The following is a 20656-nucleotide window of genomic DNA, read 5'->3' on the forward strand; positions in this document are numbered from 1 at the left end:
AGCATCATAATGTCAGGTTTAGTGTGACCCCAGCATCATGTCGGGTTCAGTGTGACCCCAGCATCATAATGTCGGGTTTAGTGTGTCCTCAGCATCATAATGTCGGGTTCAGTGTGACCCCAGCATCATAATGTCGGGTTTAGTGTGTCCTCAGCATCATAATGACGGGTTTAGTGTGTCCTCAGCATCATAATGTCGGGTTTAGTGTGTCCTCAGCATCATAATGTCGGGTTTAGTGTGTCCTCAGCACCATAATGTCGGGTTCAGTGTGACCCCAGCATCATAATGTCGGGTTTAGTGTGACCCTCAGCATCATAATGTCGGGTTTAGTGTGACCTCAGCATCATAATGTCGGGTTCAGTGTGACCTCAGCATCATAATGTCGGGTTTAGTGTGACCCTCAGCATCATAATGTCGGGTTCAGTGTGACCTCAGCATCATAATGTCGGGTTCAGTGTGACCTCAGCATCATAATGTCGGGTTCAGTGTGTCCTCAGAATCATAATGTCGGGTTTAGTGTGACCCCAGCATCATAATGTCGGGTTCAGTGTGACCCCAGCATCATAATGTCAGGTTTAGTGTGACCCCAGCATCATAATGTCAGGTTTAGTGTGACCCCAGCATCATAATGTCGGGTTTAGTGTGTCCTCAGCATCATAATGTCGGGTTTAGCGTGACCTCGGCATCATAATTTCAGGTTTAGCTGGACCTCAGCATCATAAGCGTGACCTCGGCATCATAATGTCAGGTTTAGCGTGACCTCAGCATCATAAGCGTGACCTCGGCATTATAATGTCAGGTTTGTGACCTCAGCACCAAAGTGTTGAGTTAAATGTGACCCTGCAGGTGGGTACAGGAATATCAGTGACTTTGGCTGGCAGACAGACAGACAGACAGACAGGCAGACAGACAGATGTCCTTTATTGACTGCTAATTGATCACTTTTCACTCCCAGTATACTTCACACTAAGGTTTCGCTCCTTTCCCAGTGTCAGAATCGCTTCTCCTCACTCTTACACGCCCCCGGCCTATGAAAAGCCCCCCCTTGGTTAGTTAGGCTACCTCTCTGGACCAACTCGCATCCAGACACATCCTGGTAGGCCAAAGATCGCCGTAAGCAGACGGGGGGCGCTGCTTCCTCCCAGCACATCTTAAATACCCCCCCCCCCCCTCCCAGCCTCAGTCAGTGGCCACGCCACAGTGCCCCTCCCCATTACATTTCATATTCCACCGAACCGCACCGCGGGTAATCAAGCAAACTGAATAAATACTGGGCTAATTCAATAAATCGGCCGCATTGCGAGGAGAGAAAAAAAAGGAGGGAAAAAAGGAGGGGAAAAAAAGGAGGGAAGAAAAAGTCAATCGCGAGAAAATTAAACGGCAGTCAACCTTGTAAACAGATATTTCAGCAATGTTTAACACAATAGCCTGTTTGGCTGTGCGATGCTCGCGCCGCGTCTATGACCACAATGTATGTTCAACAACTTCTGGGAAAAGGCTCTGGCAAGACGGACAGGCGGGGGGGGGGGGGGCGAGACGAACATTTCCGGCAGCATTTTATGGGCCTGCCTTCCAGGCTCTGATAATTATTCATGTTTTTTTTTATGTCCTCATTAATTACATCCATTATTTCCATCCAGTTTGATTATGCAGGATGTGTCTTCTTTTTTGAAGCTTTTTAAAAATAGAAAACGTGAAATTGGGAGTGGGGGAGAAAAAAACAAATCCAGCAAACATGTTTCCGTTACGAGGAGCGCTGTAAACGCGCTGTAAACGCACTGTACCGCATACTCTGCCACCGTCGGCATGGCAACCGGCTGCTCCGTCTCCTCTGGCATGATGTCGGCCATATTGGGGGAGCTATAAAACATGTCTCTCTCGCTACCCCCGCCACCAGCCACATCCCACACGCCTGCTCCTCTCTCTCTCCCTTGGCAGGCAATTAAATTCGCCATTGTACATCTTTATTGTGTCACAGCACAAGACGAATATCACTCTTCAATTAAATATCTAAAAGGATTTACATTTGCAAGGTTATACCATTAACAAAAACACAAATACAATACCCATTTGCCTAAAGAATTGCCCACAAAAACACTCGTCTCCCACTGCCTTCCGCTGAGAAACAAAGGGACCTTAAAAAAAAAAACTGACTGTGGCCGTATATACTTGTAATCTGGCTTTTATAAGCCGAGTCTCCCTTTTACTGCCAGGTTTCCAGACCATAAAATCCACGCTGGCGACTTCTCTCCAGGCCAGCTGTGTTACTTCAACACAGCAGAAGAAACACAAGAGGTAAATACAGATTATAATCTCTGACAGAAATGAGTGTCTGTGACTTCGGGGGGGGGGATCGATGGCAGGCGTAACTCGGCAGTAACTGCGCGTTTTCTCCGAGCCCCACAGACAATGTAGAGCGAGGCTTTCGCGCTCAGATCTGAACGCGCACCAGACCGCGAACATCCTAGTTACTGTCATAAGCAGGCTCACTGTCTCCGCTTGCATTAAATACGACAAACTCTGTGTCGTGACGTTTGCTTAACGCCAAAATGTAAAAACAAAGTTATTACATTATAATTTATTATAATAGCTAAATAGTAGTAATTTATCAGTAGTATTTATCAGTAGTATTTATCAGTAGTATTTATTAGTAGTATTAGTAAACATGCTATAAGGCAAATTCATTCTTTTTCTATAGCCTACTCACTTATACTATTCAGGGTCGCGGGGGTCTGGAGAAAATCCCGGAGGCTACAGGCAGGGAACAACTCAGGATGGGGCACCATCCCATCACAGGACACACACATCATACTCACACACGCAGACACGCACACGCACCATGACACAGGGAGAACATGCACCCTGGTCCCAGAGGTGGGAGATTATCGCACTGCCAGGCCGTCCTCGTAAAACACCAATATTTATATGAAATATCACTAAATTAGCATTAAAGATGGAGCTACACGTTGTCCAATACAGTCCTATACTCATTTATTGTTCTCCTTTTAAATTCGTTAAATACAACAAGAAATAAGTTTTCTAAGAAAACAAGCGGCATCCCCGCTGGCAGCCTGCTAACATGCTAATAGGGTATCTTCACTCGGGGGAACTTCTTAATGACGGCGGATAAATATGGCACAGTCGCTTCCGATTGTCGCGAAGGAAGACGAAGCTGAGGAGATCTGCATGTGCAAATTACACAGCGGGGTCATTGTTTACATCTAACACGATTATGTGGAGCAGACCATATGAACTGAGAGGATCCTAACGCCCACAGTGAGTGAAGTCAAGAATGGTCTATCTATGATGTACCGATCTCAGCCTGTGCGGCTAATTTGCATTCTGTCAAAATTAACACCAGTTAAACATGCTGTCTTGTACTGGTATCCATTAGGGCAGAGGTTTTGGTAGGACCTTAAGGCCGCAGGAGCATAGCCCAGAGACGTAATCTGTCCAAGGGTCTCCATCTTCAATTCAATGTCTCTGAATTTACAAGGACTGTTGCACTGGGAACATTTTGGGAAACGCAGCCGTGGACGGAGACTGTCGTGATGCATAGGATTTGCAAACAGAGTAAAAATTTCTGAGATAGACAAACCATTCGGGGCTCGTTCAGATTCATTCTGAGCTGTATCCCAGAATGCCTCAGGCCCGTGGTGCGCCTGGGTGTAGGACAAAAGGAGATGTCAGAAGGACCATATCAGAGGGATCAGCTAGCCACTAAGTTTATAGACCTAAGGCAGCTCAAGGTATATTTCAAGAAGTTTATTTCTGGCAATATGAAGAAAGTTCCATGTTAAATCTATTGGCTCTTTGAAATCAAGGTGTACAGCGACGTGTCTTTGCTGACTTCAGTTTTTACCGGGACTCTATCATCGGCTTCTAATCTCTGGGACGCTCGGAGAATGAAACGCCTGGATTTGCAACGTGATTAAAACAGTTCACAAGATGTCTGCCTTCGCTCTTCGCTCTTCTGTGACGGATCTTCTCGCAGTTGTCTGACTCCCGCCGTGGCTTAAAGAGCCCGGAATGTGAAGGAAATCAGGCCAAATCATCCTGGCATTTGGTGTCAATCTTTTTTTTTTTATTATTATTATTATTATTTCTCAAAGCAGGTCAGGAGTCACCCTGGGTCTGTGTTTTTGGTCGTGTCTCTGCAGTGACGTCTCTCAGGATAAAATACATGCTAGATTCGTCCCAAAGAAATCAATTATTTGTGTCTTTCAAGCTGGCAGCAATTTTATGACATGAAGTCCACATGGGGGAATGGAAAAGATAGACCCCCCCCCCCCCGCACCCCACCCTGACACAAGATCCCAGCTGCCAGTGCAAGAACATAGACTGGCACAGGAAGACAGATGTCTCGCTTGCATGGCTACAAAGGAGTGATCCTCATTCTCCAAGGCAACCTACGTGAGATGGGGACCTTAACGTTTCGCCGCTTCCTGTGACAGTTTGACCTTCACTCTGACTGTTACCGCAGAGGATCTCGTCAATGAACTGAAAAATGAAAGTGAAACTGTTACATATGAGTGTACTAAAACACAGCAATGACAACGGCTATCGACGACACGGGCGTGGAATCGCAGAGCAGCCCGTGACAGGGAACAGACAGACAGTGCGGCTCTGATGAGAGACACAGCAGAGTCTAAAACCAAACGGCTTCTTATGTGAGCCAGTCTTTAAACATACAGTAAGCGCTTCAAGTAGGAGTCTAGCTCTGGGACCTGTTTGTTTTGTTGGAGTCAGTAAGAAGAGAACGGAGAAATTTCAAAAACAGCAGACTGTCTAGACCTTGACCTGAGGACGCTGTGTGTTTTTTATTTATTTTAATATATTTTTTATCCTGGTGAAGTTTAATGTCACAGCACATTGCGTGTGAATTGCAGGGCGATAGAGCAGCCTGCAGTACCCATGGCCGTGACGCTGATTTATGCTGATGCATGTCGTGGGCGTCCTGCGTGTTGGACGGCACGTTAATATGCTAATCGGGGCTAGCCCACGGCAGCGATGTACTCTGAGCTGAAGATCTTCTGGAAATGGCTTCCGGGGGAACAGCGAGTGCAGTGATCATTAACGTGCAATACACTTTGGAAAGAATCTTTACGGCGAAATCACAAGGCGGTGCAATTAAGGCTGCATGAGGGGCGGGGGCTCAGTTCCACCCCCGCTCTGGGGGAGGGCAGCTCGCCTGTTCTCTTGCGTTTACTCCTGCAGATATGCTAACTTTAAATTCTGTGTCTTTAAATCACCCATAGTGTGATTCTGTGACTCTGTGTGCATGCCCAGTGACACACTCTCAACTCTGCCAGGGTGCACCCCAGCCTTGTTCCCTGTGCTGCCTGGAATAGGCTCCACCCCCCCACCCCTTCCCCGGAAAAGGCTCCACCCCCTGGAACAGGCTCCACCTCCCCACCCCTTCCCCGGAAAAGGCTCCACCCCCCGGAATAGGCTCCACCCCCCCCACCCTTTCCCCGGAAAAGGCTCCACTCCCCGGAATTGGCTCCTACTCAGGGTCGGCCTGCGGCCTGTCCTATTCAGGGTTGGCCTGGGGCCTGTCCTACTCAGGGTCGGCCTGAAGCCTGTCCTATTCATAAGTCAGGGGATACCCCCACAATAAGATGAGATGTCCTTTGCAGGACACACAAGCGCAAACACACTGTGATTGGTCATTTGGAGGAATCCCAGACTGTCTGTATATCCCTGTCAAATACAGGGTGAACATGCAAACCTCACACACACGGCATCCAAACCCCTGGCCTGGGAGATGCCCGTCCAGCCTCTGTGCCACCCAGACAGACAGCTAATCTTTACACATTGTGTCTGTAAGTGTATGAAACCATTAAAAATAAAAGGTGCATGCCGTAATGAGGCCTGAGAATTGTGGCGAGGCAGAAATCATCGCAAAAGCAGGACCCTGCGGTACGCCGTCCACCTATGGGGAAAATCATTAGCGGATCTTGGCTGCAGTCGCTCCTATAAGCACGGGGTGGGGGGGGGGGGGGAGCTCAGCAAGTCCCTGGCCGTTTTAGCAAGACGCGCTAAATGCGGCTTCGCTAGAGACCTCACGGGGGCCCTCCGTGCCAATTTCCCTGGCACTTCACAGAGCAGCCGGGCAGCAGGCGGGCACATTGGCGCCGGGTGCGGCCTATTTGAGGGGATCCGTGGCACGCTGGCACGCGCCCCCCTCCCGCTTCCTCTCCTCCCCGCTGGAGCCCAGAGAGGAGGCGCAGCGCTTTGCTCCCAAACGTGCCCCAATCAGGGAATGAAAGCCAAGGCTGTGCCGTCTCTGTGGACCTGGCGCCACAGTAAAGTGGCGGTCTGCATGGCACCAAAGGCAGAACTGGCATTAAAAATGCATTTTAAAAAACATAGAGGTGCTTTTTAAAGGGAAAAGCGGAAAGTGGGGCTACTGGATATCAACAAGGACCTTAATTCCATCCGAAGGCACATTGGCTGGTCGATTCTGAGGCCGCAAACACTCCCCAAGTTCCAGCGCGTGGAAACATCCATGCAGACATTTAAACTGGTCCGTCATCAACCAATCCCAGATTTATATCTTCTGTATAACACTATTTATCAACGCTGCTTGATTTTAAGCTCTCCCTCTCGCGTGTGTTAAGGTGAGATGGGCGAGTGCCAAACGCTGAACACCAGCCCCCTAGTTACTAATGAAGTTACATGCTGAACTGCGTGTTTGTTTTACTGAACTAGCACAACTGGCCAGTAGTAAAAATTCTCCAGGAATTCCATCCATATAAACAGGGCACTTCTAATATCAACGGTCAGTATAGGTTAAGTACTATAGTTACGGAACCAAAAATCCAGCCATTTCTTCTAACTGTTTATTGAGTACGGGGTCACAGAGAGTCTGGACTCAATCCCAGGATGCACTGGGCCCCGGGCAGGAAACACCCAGTAGAAAATGGGGCAAAGATGGGGATACAAACATTCAGATGACTCATATGCAGGTACTGAAAGAGCAGGGCGGATGCGAGAGCTGCGTCTATTCCTGCAGTCCCTGCAGGCAGTTCAAAGCTGCTTTAGGGGGATTCAGCGACTGATCGCGCTGCGTGGGAAGTGAGGTCTTTATCTCTGTGGGATAAACACGCCACGCACATGGTAGCTAACATGTTGATGAATCTGCGAGCGGCTCACTAGTTGCCAGCAGCAAACAAGCTGAAAAAGAATGCCAGATTCAAAATGGCCGACCCCCAGACGTCAAGGTTCGGTGAGTTACTGTTTCGTTAACAACTCACAAACAGGAGCCGTTTCTTTTTTTTTTTTCCTTCTTTTGTTGTGTTTTAAAGCTCGTTGGTTTACCGTCCTGTGGAATTGCTGAATAGCGGTCATGTTGTCTCAGATTAATTTAAAAATCTGTCAATGGCAGGAGAGGAAAATGGCCATTCTTCTCAGCTTGTACCTCATGGTGCGATTAAACTACCCAAACCCCAGACACTGCAGGGCGATGTCACCCGTGGGCTCCTTGACCCTGAGACTGACTGACCCCACCTTCTCAAATTGATGTTGCTTTGGATAAAAGCGTTGGCCAATTAAATAAAATGCCCATGTAAATACAAACAAAGCTATCTATACAATTATAAAAAAACAACATAATACAGCCATAATAATTTGCAGCCCACAAAATTCTTTAAAGACACAAAAATACCTGTCACTCGATTAGCAAATCCAGTGTCCATGGAATTGTTTGCAGGTACACTGCTGTCCAGTGTCCATGGAATTGTCTGCAGGTACACTGCTGTCCAGTGTCCATGGAAGTGTCTGCAGGTACACTGCTGTCCAGTGTCCATGGAATTGTCTGCAGGTACACTGCTGTCCAGTGTCCATGGAATTGTCTGCAGGTACACTGCTGTCCAGTGTCCATGGAAGTGTCTGCAGGTACACTGCTGTCCAGTGTCCATGGAAGTGTCTGCATGTACACTGCTGTCCAGTGTCCATGGAATTGTCTGCAGGTACACTGCTGTCCAGTGTCCATGGAATTGTCTGCAGGTACACTGCTGTCCAGTGTCCATGGAATTGTCTGCAGGTACACTGCTGTACGAAAGCATGAGGCTTCTCTCACAATGCAGTCACTGCAGGGGAGGACGGTGTCGGTGTACCATGTATGATGCGTGTTACTCAGCCGACAGATGGTGTTTGGGAAACAGAGGTACGTGTTTCTAGGGGGTCTGCCTGCGCGTTTGTGTGTCCGCTGCGCGCGCGTGTGTGTGTGTGTGGCCTGAGCTCTTATCTCGCGGTGTCAGGCGAGCTGTTTTCGGGGAAACATCAAAGGACCTCTAGCTACTGCGCAGCGGCGCCATGCTTCACCGGTGCCAACCTGGCCGCGCCCCGTGCCAATCGCGGGGAGGCACATGGGCTCCCAAATCTCCTGGCGTCGGTCGCTCTGGCTCGGAAATTCACCTCCTCTCCGCCACCTGACGAGCCGCCGGCGGGCCTCAGCGACTCTACGGCTCGAGACGCTGAAGACTGTGCAGCCGAGAGGGACATTACACGTCAGCCACATCCACGCACGTCGCATCTCCACGCAGATTCACGAGTTCCATCCACACGTCAGGCAATTTAAAAACCGCGCAGGTTCTCATTACTCTATGACATTTGTTATCAACTAACAGACCGCAATTTCACACCAGCCTTTAGCTGAGTGTTATAATTGCCTATGTAGACTTGATTTTAAATGATTTTAAAGGGCAACATCATTTAACAAGCTAACATTCACTATGATCTGTCACTAGGACCACCGTGAGCTAATTAACTCTGCATGATATTAACTTGTTATACTGAGATGACTACATTAACAAATAATTATCTAGGCTCCGGTTAGGTGTCTACATAAAACATAGCATATTTCTGTCTTTCAGTTTAAGTTTAGCCACTTGTAAGTCGCGGGACTATTAGACTGTCTATGCGACAATCTCTGTCTTGAGGATCACATCTGCGCACTGACATTTTGAAGATTCGGGCACATCTGGAGAACGACCGGACGTAAAAGCTGTCAGCACTCTGAAGGCACTGAAAATGAGGTATCGCCTGCACTACCACAGCACGAGTAATACAGCACGTCTCGGGGCTGCATTAAGGCTGTGAGGATTTACTATCAAAACAGCCGTTTGCGAGAATGTCCCTCTAGCAAGTTCTTTGGACGTCTTTGTTATGGTTTATGACACTGTTTCCGGGATGCTCTGCACAGGCAGATCTGCCAGGGAAATGCTGAAGTCACATGATCGGGCCTGAGCTCTGGGTCCCGGGGGGGGGAGAGGGGTCTTGGGGAATCCAAGGCTAGGTTACCTAGGTTACCCCAGCTTTTGGGTAGGCCACAAAAGGGGCTTTAAGCCTAACAAGGGGACGTCGCGCAGGTGTAACGGGAATCCCGGCGCGAACAGATCAGCCGCTATAACTTCAAAGCCGCAGAGCTAAATTCTCAGCTTATATGCAGTTTCCACCGTGAGAGTTCAATAGTGAGCACTGCTCTTTCATTAGCAATTAAAATGGCAGGCTGCTCTGCTCTAGCGCGCAGATAATTCGCTGGTTTTAAGGACACGGGGAAGCAGAGAAACCTCGCTAAGGCGGATACGCACAAAGGTACACAAATACGGACACGCGGGCGATAAAAACGGAGAAAATCGTGATTATGAGCTGATATGCATCTCTGTGCTACCCAGTGTCATTCTAAATCAGTCAACATTAAGGGCTGCAAAACTCCTATAGGAAGGGAGAAATCACATTTAAGCGTAAAATCAGAGATACAGCTATTTTATAGTTGTCACAGTTTTACTTGTAAGGATGAATTTTACAACAAATATTACAGCAAAAGGATAAGCCCTGAAAGTTACATATCTGTGTATGGGAAGAGTAGCAAGTGAGCCAAATCACGAGAGAGTATAAACACGGCTGATTGTAATACAATATTGAGATCTTTCTTTTTTTCTATGCTGATAACAGCGTAAGTGAAGTTAAACTGCACGAAGGATCACCGTGTGTCGCAGCCTGGCTATATAAACAGGGCGACATGAAGCACAGCGTCTAACGTACAACGGTAATGAAATTACGAAACGCGGAGGGGAACCATGTGGCATTTATTCAGGTGCTGGGACACTCCTGGGAAAATGTGTCTCTGAACACCTTCTAATAATTAAATGTATAAGTTAGCTAATTCGTCTCTTTCATTTCGCAAGTGGGGTCTTTTTCCATTGATATTCCAGTTAAATTAAACCAGCTTAATTTTAATAAGCTACACAGAACACTGATGTGCTCTGTTGCCTCTAATAAGGATTCCAACTAGGTGTAAAATCTCCCTGGTCCCCAGAAGCGGGCAGGATTGCTGACCAGCAGGGTGACAAATATTAGCGCCGATGCTCTGCTAAGGGCTTGCTGAACGCGTCCATGATTTACTTTGTCTGCTGTTACAATTATTATTTTTATATGCAGTCACGTTCAGCTGCTTTGGGTTTGCTGTCACTACACATGCATACGCATGATTATTATTATTATCATCAGTTCCCATCCCATGTAATAGTGGTTCCATATAGTGACAGCATGGTGGCGCTGTTTCCTCACGCCTCTGGAGACACGGGTTCGAGTCACCAGCCTGGCTCCCCGTGTGCGGAGTTTGCGTGGTCTCCCCCCTCTCCTCCTGCGAATTCCTCCACATTCTTCGGTTTCCCCCCACAGTCCAAAACCATGCTACAGTGCTCACAGAAAGCCTTGGGATGCTTTATTAATTCAGCAAAAATACTGTAAAGTTTTTATAACAAAAATCTATATTTTATTCATTTATTTACAAAAGCAATATATAGCACTAGTATCACCCAACAGTGTTAAGTAAATCATTCATTTAAATTAGTAATAAATTGATACCCAAATTATAGTTCAAAAGGAGCTGTTCTGAGTTAAAAAGTTGATTGTCAGGCTGTCTCATTGGGTGCTTTTTAATTAATAACACCTTTGCAATAACATAAAACACAAACATATTTAATATCCCTTTGGGAGCCAATGAGTGCGATTGAAATTAATAGAAAAAACATGGCAAAAACAGAACTGAATGAGTCAGTCGAAAAAATTATGACTGTTAATAAAAAGAAAATGTCTGTGCACGATATGCGCAGATGTGTTAAGAACTGCTTGTCCAAAGTTTACGAAGGGTATCTTTACGGAGGGTATCTTTACGCAGGGTATCTTTACGGAGAGTACGTTTAAGGAGGGTATCTTTACGTAGGGTACCTTTACGGAGAGTATCTTTACGGAGAGTATCTTTACGAAGAGTATCTTTACGGAGAGTACGTTTAAGGAGGGTATCTTTACGTAGGGTACCTTTACGGAGAGTATCTTTACAGAGAGTATCTTAACGGAGGGTATCTTTATGGAGGGTATCTTTACGTAGGGTACCTTTACGGAGAGTATCTTTACGGAGAGTATCTTAACGGAGGGTATCTTTACGGAGGGTATATTTAGACAAACTACAGCCTTTCACTGAACAGACCTGAGGAGGAGCCAGCAAAGATCAGGCTTATAGCAAATGTAACATTTAATGACTGTACCAGTTTCAGCAGGGAAAATGTTAGGCACTTATAATGTTAGGCTGGTATAATGGGCAAACTGGTAAAAATGGCCTAGTAAACTTTACTTAGTTAATAACCAAATAAAGATAATCAACCTCTTATTGAATCATGCATGAATAAATGTGGCCACACTGTTGCTGCAGTTACAAATGATCCTGCAGTTTTTGTTTCCCTCTGACAATCATTGATTTCTTCACAGAAAAAGATGACCTGTCTGCAAACGTTTCCTTTGCTACGCCCAGCGATGCTGAAATTGTCACTACATGAGGGATGGAGCGTAACCCAAGTCCCTCGTCCTCCGATCCTTCTGTGTACGAGTCTTTTGGGTCACAAAGTATCGACTGAGGAATTCTTGGTAGTAGGATTAAGAATGTGAGAGATGTATGGTTAGGCGCGAGACGGATAACGATGATTAAGAGGTCTAAGCCTTGCTTTTCAATCTGCTTTAATTTAGTAAAGTTGGGGCAATGGCAGTATCAAAGCCCCCACCCCGCTGTCTTCGGGGGGGAATAGCGCTGGACTCAGACAGCATGCGGCAGCAGAAGGTCTTGTTGTTGTGGCCGGACAGCAGGACTGGCAGACAAGATGACTGTGCCCCTTTCTGCTAGGAATCCGGGATCAATATTCAGCAGAGAAGGAATCAATTTCCTGTTAGTATTTTGTGAGCCTTACCCTCTAATTATGCAGACGCCAGCGCCCCGCCCGGCTCTGTCGGAATCTTCTACAGGAGGAGACCTACTTCCCCATCAGGTGTCACCTCAACACTCATAGACAACCCCCCCCACCTTCGGCAAGCTCAAACACCTGTCACTGTAGCCTAGGCAACGCTGAAGAAAGGTGCTGGAAGAAATCTCTGCATGTGTGTGTGTATTCGCACATGTAAAAATAGATGGGACACATATTTACATATGCATTTATTACATATGCATATCCAGCTTATGCTGGTCAGGATCACGGGGGATGCAGGTAGCACGGGGCCGGGGTACACCCTGGACGGGACGCCGGTCCGTCACAGGGCGCGGGGCCGGGGTACACCCTGGACGGGACGCCGGTCCGTCACAGGGCGCGGGGCCGGGGTACACCCTGGACGGGATGCTGGTCCGTCACAGGGCACTATGTTTTACTATCATTTGCTCTCCTGGTTTAAATAGGCTCAGCAAGGTGGATGTAGGGCTACAGAGTTGCCAGCTGCCACATATATGACACGACACTCATGCTGTCAGATTCTCATGCTCATACAAAAAAAATCGATATCTATATTATTACATTATAAACCTAACATTGACCACATCAAGACCATTGGGGTAGTCTGCAAACCCTACAGACTATTTACAAGGTAATAAAACTGTTACATGCATGTAAATGCGTGTGTCTGTGTGTGCAGACTTGTCTCGAATTAAAAATCTCACGCCAGCCAGCCGACCGAACTCGCGTCCCTGGTTTAGCTGGAAAGGTGGTCCAAGTCCGGCTTGAAAAAGTTGCCTTTACGTTGCTGTATTTCAGCTGTGTCCTTCCCTGTCACCGTCCGATGCCTTTGCGTGTCCCGTCTTTGGTTAAAGCTAACTGACCCGACCTTGGACCACCCAACCTGACCTTATTTTTAAAAGCCGTAATAGTTAACGGAGCTCATACACTGAGGTTTCTCATCAGCTCTTAAATATTTGATTAACGGTGACCCGAATGTGATGACTGAGCTAATGGTTTTCTTTCCCCCCGTTTACTCAAATATTACACTGAACTCTGCCATTTACAGTGGCGGGTGAACATATAATCTTTCAATATGCAAGCAGTTTTTTTTTTTATAATTTTTTTTGGCACCAACGCGATGCCATGACAAATATTGACTGTAGGAAATACGGCCCCGTGCAATAAAAGCCGTCACTTATCGTGCAGCTTGGTACTCGCACTAACCAAAGCTCCCGGTTTCCTCGCTGCCACCTGGCCGTTCGTTAAATATAGGCGTTTGTTAAGGACGGCGGCAGACAGCGTCACGCAGCAGGGCCGGATGCGGAGGGGCTGCCGTGGCGGGCAGGGGGCGCGCATGGCGCGAGCCTGGAATCCCCAGGGAGCGGGGTGCAGAGGGAGCGCGGCATTAATATTCAGAAATAGCTAATGCTTACTCAGCTGATGATGTGATGCTCATTTTAAATGCAACTTTTTTTTTTTTATGAATATGCATGCAATCTGCAGCAACGGTGTCTGACAAAGTATTTACAGCGAATGAAAAAGCTCCTCGTGTTTTGCTTTATTAAACTGCAATGTTTATGCAGACTGCATGAGTTTGTGTGTGTGTGTGTGTGCTGGGGTAGGAGAGCTTCAGCAGCATAAATGCAGAGTATAAGCATATTGCTGATGTTCGTCTCTGGGCCAGCGAATCCCGTTCTCCAACTGTACTGCAGACATGCGCACGAGGCCCAAATAAGGAGTTCCCCATTTATCCAATCGAAAGTGCTGCCTTGCATCAGCAGCACTAAAGGGAAGCCAGTGATAGGCACAGAAGTGGATTCCTCATGGCTCCAAACAGCATGATCACTCAGCACATATTGCCCATTGTATACAACTATACAACTATAGTTGTATATTGCCCATTGTATACAACTATAATGTACATTATATGAAAATATCCATCCATCAGCAATTATTCATTACATGTGAAGGCGTGAGTAAATATAGGCACAAATCAATAACATTGTACATACACAGTACAGATTTATTTGTAATATGTTTGATCATCTATTGCTGATTGTAACTCATGTTGTGCAGTAATTGTTATTCCTTATACTGTATGCTGTTTTCAGAAGGTTACTTCTGAAACGTAACAGGTTACAGATGATGAGTTACCCTGTTAAAAATTTTGATTACGTTATTGATGTAGCATATTACATCTGATTACTTTTTGTTTACTTTTCTAACGAATGTTTTAAACTGGGCAATAAAGCTGAAATGTCCCAAAGACTCTCGCTGTCTGGAAATATGCCAAAAGGAGGAATTTTTATACGGCGAAAAGATACAAAGCGACAAAATGAATGTTATATTCTACATATAAGCTTCTTACTGACAAGAACATATTCAGAGGTGACCCATATGTAATCACCAACTTTGTGATTAGTAACTGTAATCTATTTACAGATTTTATCGCAGTAACTGTAACAGATTACAGTTTCATTTCTTTCGTATATTTCATTACACTGCATATTTGCCATTTTAATTTGGAAAGTAAAGTGGGAAAATGTACTCAGAGCTGCCATTTGTATTGTGTTACACTGCAGGCGATAACTCCTGTCCTGATCAGGCGGGGCGGTCGGCACCTGAGGAGCAGAGTAAGGGAATGAGTGTGGGGGGGCCGTGCTCGGTTCCGGGGTGTCAGTACCTGCGAGGGGGCGGGCCGAGTGACAGCAGGCCGCCGCCCGAAAGGTCAGCTGTCAGGCCCCGCCCGGCGCCCCCCCCCCCAGCTCTTTAGACACCTGTGCTCGCGTGCCGGAGAGTCCAGCCCGGGCGGCCCGGCAGCTGCCGCCTGGAAAGGTCAGCCGGCGCCGGGCCGCAGCAGGCCGGCATATTCGTACCGTCTTTTCCATTTGGCCGCTGATTTCGCTCGCGCTTTCTGCATGTGCTAGGAAGACCTTTACAAAAGATGCCATATGTTAGAGGGAAAACCTCAGCTCCACATGTGACCCGGGGAAATCCATTAGCAGCTGGGAATGGGGTCCCGGAGGCGACCGGGAAGCTTGTGTGCGTCTGCTCTCAATACCGGGAGACGTAAAGGTGCATTATTGTCATCCGACAAACGAGGAAGAAAACCCTCATTTATCAATATCGATGACAGCTTCCTTTCCAGCTGAGAGCAACACATAATTGACCACAAACGCATCAATTGATTATCTATAAATAGATAACCAAAGCTTTCTCTCCCATTGAAAATAAGTCGCACGACAGGCAAATGAACCATCAGCTATGCAAGAGAGAAATAATCAACAAACCGTACCGTACGCTCCAGAATTAAGTTTAAGGTTCCTAGTAAATCCATAGTGCAAATCAAACGAAAATGGAATCTGTATGGACCGCTGTACGGGGACCACCATATATGTGTCAGCAAATCAGATCTAAAAACACTGGACCAGCCACAGTTATACCACACAACAGGTACACAACTCAAATCACCTGACGTCAGAAACATAATTTCCAAGGGAAAAAAAATTAAATAAAGCAAATAACACTTCTACGGTGTTTTGGGGGGGGAATAAAGGCTAAATATACAGTTTTTATTTTTGATATCTGTGGCAGGAGACGTGATGTTTATGAACCAACGTTAAAATCACCGCATACAGCATGTTTATCGGTAACTTTCAGTCGTCTGGTTCTCGCTATAGAGGAACCTCATAACGACAGCCATAAGACACAGGTCTTCAAAAAGTACGTAGAGTTATTCACAGTGTGCACAGTTAGAAGCCATGAAACTGCTGGAGATTATTTCTGATCAGGTTATACGTGATTACAAACACATTTTTAGAAATCTTAGGAAAACACGGCGTGCCAAATAAAGACCAGGAATAAATTTACGCAACCCCGTAGTTCTTCATAACTCTGAAGTTTGACGAAATTGCCTGAAAATGAGTTCACACCATCTCGGGATTGCGGAGTGTCAACTCCGCAAACCCGCCAAACGTCACCGGGGATTATCTCAGAAAGCGCCGCACCGCTAAAACCAGTCAGGGCTAATTCATCTTTGCCGGCGTGACAGGACCGATGCCTCCTGTACTGGGCACTCCTCCATCCCTCTCTATTACGAGATCCTCTTCCTTGCAGTGGCAGCAACAACATTCATCATACACAAAGCGGATCAAACGCCTCGGTACACGGCGTCCATGCGCCAGACAACCAGATGCAGCCTTAATAAGAATCACTCCATTGTGGATCTTAATAACTCTACCATGACAGCCCAACATGCCCGGACATATCAACGGTAACGCCAACACACACGATTCCTCACCTGCATACCTCTTGCTGTACTACAGGGCAGATATATCTGAATAGAATGCGATTATTTATTTATAACATACAATCTGACTTCTTCTGATAGTCATGCTGTATTCCTAAAGAGGTATTAAAATAAGCAAAACATCTTAAATTTCACAGAAACAACACCTTCTAATTCGGAAGTACCAAGTGATACAGACAGGAGTATGTGTAAATTAATGTGGATTTGGTTATCGTTCAGTCGTTATTTTCAGCCCCACTGTCATCAGAACCGCAGTCCAAACCCTGAGAGACAGCCTCCACAGAAGGGGCCACACATGACGAGCGAGGCCCAATAGCCTCCGCCGCCGGCCGATCCGACACACGGCACTGACAGCCAACATCAGGCGAGCGAAACAGGGCCCCTACCTTCCACGGCGTACTCCTCGGCTGCGGATGGAGGGGGTGGGGAGAGGAGGGGAGGGGAGAGAAGAGGAGAGGAGAAGAGAGAGTCAGACACATCCAGGCACAACAGCCACAAACAAAAACAAAGGCATTCACATGTCTCACAAGCTTTTGCAATTTCCCATAATTCATTTCGATCCATAGTTTTGCAAGACTCTGGCTTCGTCCCATTTTCCCCACTTAAGAGCAAGCGCACTGAGACACTACACACTTTGGTGACGTATGTAAACATCAGTCGTCACTGATGAGCATTGTAGTCTATACACATACAGTAGCTGAAAACTGCTTCCATGGGGTATTTGCCAAAGTGTGGATAAAATCCATATTAAGTGCACTGCACTTGACTTATTTGAGGAACGGGACACCCTTGGATACTTAGGCTGTGTTTGTGAGCGTGCCCACCAGTGTGCACTTGGTGGGGCAAATGGGACGAAGCCTATCTTTTAAAAGTAGCTGGGGTCTTGCCCCGACTTCCTGTCTTGACTGTTTCATTAGTCCAAAGGATGTTTCTTTTTTGGTTTTATATTTCAAATTCTCTTTAAAATAATGAAGCACACATGATGTACACATATTTTTGGGCACCATACCTAATAAATACTACATCTGAAAGCGGCGATTAGTATTAAAGATTAACTAATGCAATAACTGGTCCAAAGCAGTCAGAGGAATGAGCTGTTGGGGGGGGGGGGGGGTAACCACATGGCCAGCCTTTACTTGTTTCTTGATCCTACCCACTTATGACTTTTTAATAATTGTTAATTCATATTCCGCTTCAATAATCACGTTACTTAAGGATTTCTCTGTTATCTTTCCTGCTCCGTTTTCAGTTTGTGTGTTTTTCTCATTAAGGAATTTCTTTTAGCATAAATTACTGATGAAATAACTAGAAATTTAGCAGTCAAAAATGCGGGCGTAAGATTAAGGCAGTAGGGGCCACTAACGAACAGGCTGCATAATCAGAGGCATCATGGCCGTTTCCTGCATTATTCATAGCTGACCATTAATGCTGTATGTAAAAGCAAGTTGCCAATTTAGAGAACGAAAAATGAATAGGAAATCACAGTACAGTAAGCTCATTTACACCCTAATGCAGTGTTTCCCAAGCCGGCCCTTGGCGACCCGCAAATGGTCCATATTTTTGCTCCGACCAGGAGCTGGGAGGGAGCAAAAACATGGACTGTCTGGTGGGGAGCTGGGAGGAAGCAAAAACATGGACTGTCTGGTGGGGAGCTGGGAGGAAGCAAAAACATGGACTGTCTGGTGGGGAGCTGGGAGGGAGCAAAAACATGGACTGTCTGGCAGGGAGCTGGAAGGGAGCAAAAACATGGACTGTCTGGGTGGGAGCTGGGAGGGAGCAAAAACATGGACTGTCTGCAGGTCCCCAAGGACCGAATTGGCAAGCACTGCCCTAATGCATATTAGGAAATGCCACTGCGTAAAAAACAAGTATGGGGCGAGCTTTTCCGCGGCTTTTAGTGTTAACTTTTCATGATGGAGGCGGGCATTGGCAGGAGATGCATCGCTGACCCCCCGGCCCCCGCATGTCCTCCATGTGCAGCTGATGGAATGGGGTCAGGTGAGCCTCTGCGTGGTCACTGGCCGTGTTTCTCCAGGCTGGGGGAGAGCCTCTCTCTGAGGAATCTCTTCACTTTCCCTTTTTAAAGGACACATGAAGGCTGCAGACTCCTGACTGTCGTTACTCTCCAATAACATGGCCGTATGTCCTTCTGCCGGCAGCCGGTCATCTACAAGTCTCTCTCCCTCTCGTTCTCCCTCTCCCCCTCTCTTTCTCTCTCCCCCTCTCTGTCTCTTTCTCTCTCTCCCCCTCTCCCTCTCCCTCCCCATCTTTATCTCTCTCTCTCTCCCCCTCTGTCACTTTCTCTGTCTCTCCCCCTCTCTCCTTCTCTCTCTCTCCCTCTCCATCTCTATCTCTCTCTCTCTCCCCCTCTGTCACTTTCTATTTCTCCCCTCCTCTCTCTCCTTCTCTCTCTCTCTCCCTCTCCCTCCCCATCTCTATCTCTCTCTCTCCCCCTCTCTCTCTCTTCTTTTTTCCCTCAGTGTGCTCATTTGCATGTCTGGGCCGTGGACACGTCAGATGGGCTCATCTGGAAGTCTCTTCCCCACGAGCTCGCACGAGAGAGCGGCTGCGCTTTCTGCAGCACCAGCCCACCCTCATGGAGCATGCTCCTGACCTCTGACCTGCAGCGGGGAGCCAAATCACTTCTGGCGGAGCAGGTCTGTAGCTCCAGAGAGATCGGGGGGGCATCGATCTATTTGTTAATTCGTCCATCTATCTATCTATCTATCTATCTATCTATCTATCTATCTATCTATCTATCTATCTATCTTCCAAACACCCACCTACCCATCCATCCATCCATCCATCCATCATCCATCCATCCATTCATCTCCTATCAGTATTTGTTAGATGCACACTAATATCACTCCACAGCATAAGAAAAGACATGCAACCCCCCATTATATGAGCTATTATCATTATTAGAAACAATCACAGAAAAATATGTTTTATTTTTCTACATTAAAGTTTTTACTGGTTTCAGTAACATTTTAGCATCCGGCTTCATGCAGAGGAATCAAAGAATCAACCCAATAAACGTGATTTAAAATGAAAAGTCACCTATTCTGCTCCATCTTTTTAAGAATGAAAAAAATCACTAAAAACTCTCTAAATTTTAGTTCACTAAAAAAATCCCAGTACAAAGTCTACAATAAAACAAAATGGTGCGACTGAATAGCTGATTACAGGAGCTTAGATGGGGTTTGTTCTCCTTAGAAGGGATCTACTGTGGAAACCAGCTGAATGTATTTTAGGGATCAGCCTTCAAACTCTGATCAGACTCGGATGAAGTCAGGATCACGTTTTAAAACGGGAAATTTCGCAGAAAGCCCTTTGGAATTCCAGATGAAGCACATGACCATCCACATCCCTCGTTTTCCTTAACAACGTTATTCTCAGAGGAATCCAGTAAGTGAGGCTATGATGAATATGCTTTACGGCCTACTCAGCTCACATTGCCGGCAAGTATAACTCTTTCCTCTTGTCTTTAGCAAGACAGAAAATTAGCATGGGTAGGTAAAGTGTTCTTTATAAAGCAAACCCTGAGTCAGTTTGTATGGAGTGAAGAATAAGGCAAGTTTACAAGCAGAACCAGGAAGAGACGGAACACTGCCAATGAATGCACTACTTTCACGGAGGAGATCTGTCTGCTTTTGCATAAGCTTACATGCTCCGCTCAGTCTGACAGACACCAGGCACAGTTAACAGCTTCTCAAGAAAATCAGTGTAGTATCCTCATATTTGACTACATTACCCAGAAGGCACTGGGGTGCCAGGAAACGTGAAGGTAAACAGAAGCAAAAAATTATGTGATAGAAACATTCGGCGATAAATGACATGAGACAGACAGACAGACAGATGAAACATTACATTCAGAATGAAATAGACACTGATGAGAAGCTTCCAGAAGAGATATATAAGAGTCCAAGCTATATATATTGTATTAAAAATAAATTATATATAAAATATACTATGAATGCCAAAGAAAACGTTTTGCTGTTTATCAGCCGCCTGTTTTGGAGTTGAAGGGGGTTTTTGGGACAGCGATATTTAAGGGCGTTTTTTTAAATTCAACAATGTCATG

The 20656-nt window shown here is 46.3% G+C and overlaps 1 protein-coding gene across 3 annotated transcripts in view; it reads right to left on the reverse strand.

Moving 5' to 3' along the window:
• LOC111855424 (neurexin-2-like) overlaps nucleotides 1-20656 on the reverse strand; it is a 589098-nt gene that overhangs the window by 443500 nt on the left and 124942 nt on the right. For all 3 annotated transcript variants that reach the window (XM_072706252.1, XM_023834418.2, XM_072706253.1), the window contains one exon: nucleotides 16959-16979. In XM_072706252.1, the coding sequence (XP_072562353.1) occupies nucleotides 16959-16979 (21 nt within the window). The remainder of the gene's footprint in view (nucleotides 1-16958; nucleotides 16980-20656) is intronic.

Source organism: Paramormyrops kingsleyae, chromosome 24 (assembly GCF_048594095.1).
Source record: "Paramormyrops kingsleyae isolate MSU_618 chromosome 24, PKINGS_0.4, whole genome shotgun sequence".
NCBI lineage: Eukaryota > Metazoa > Chordata > Actinopteri > Osteoglossiformes > Mormyridae > Paramormyrops > Paramormyrops kingsleyae.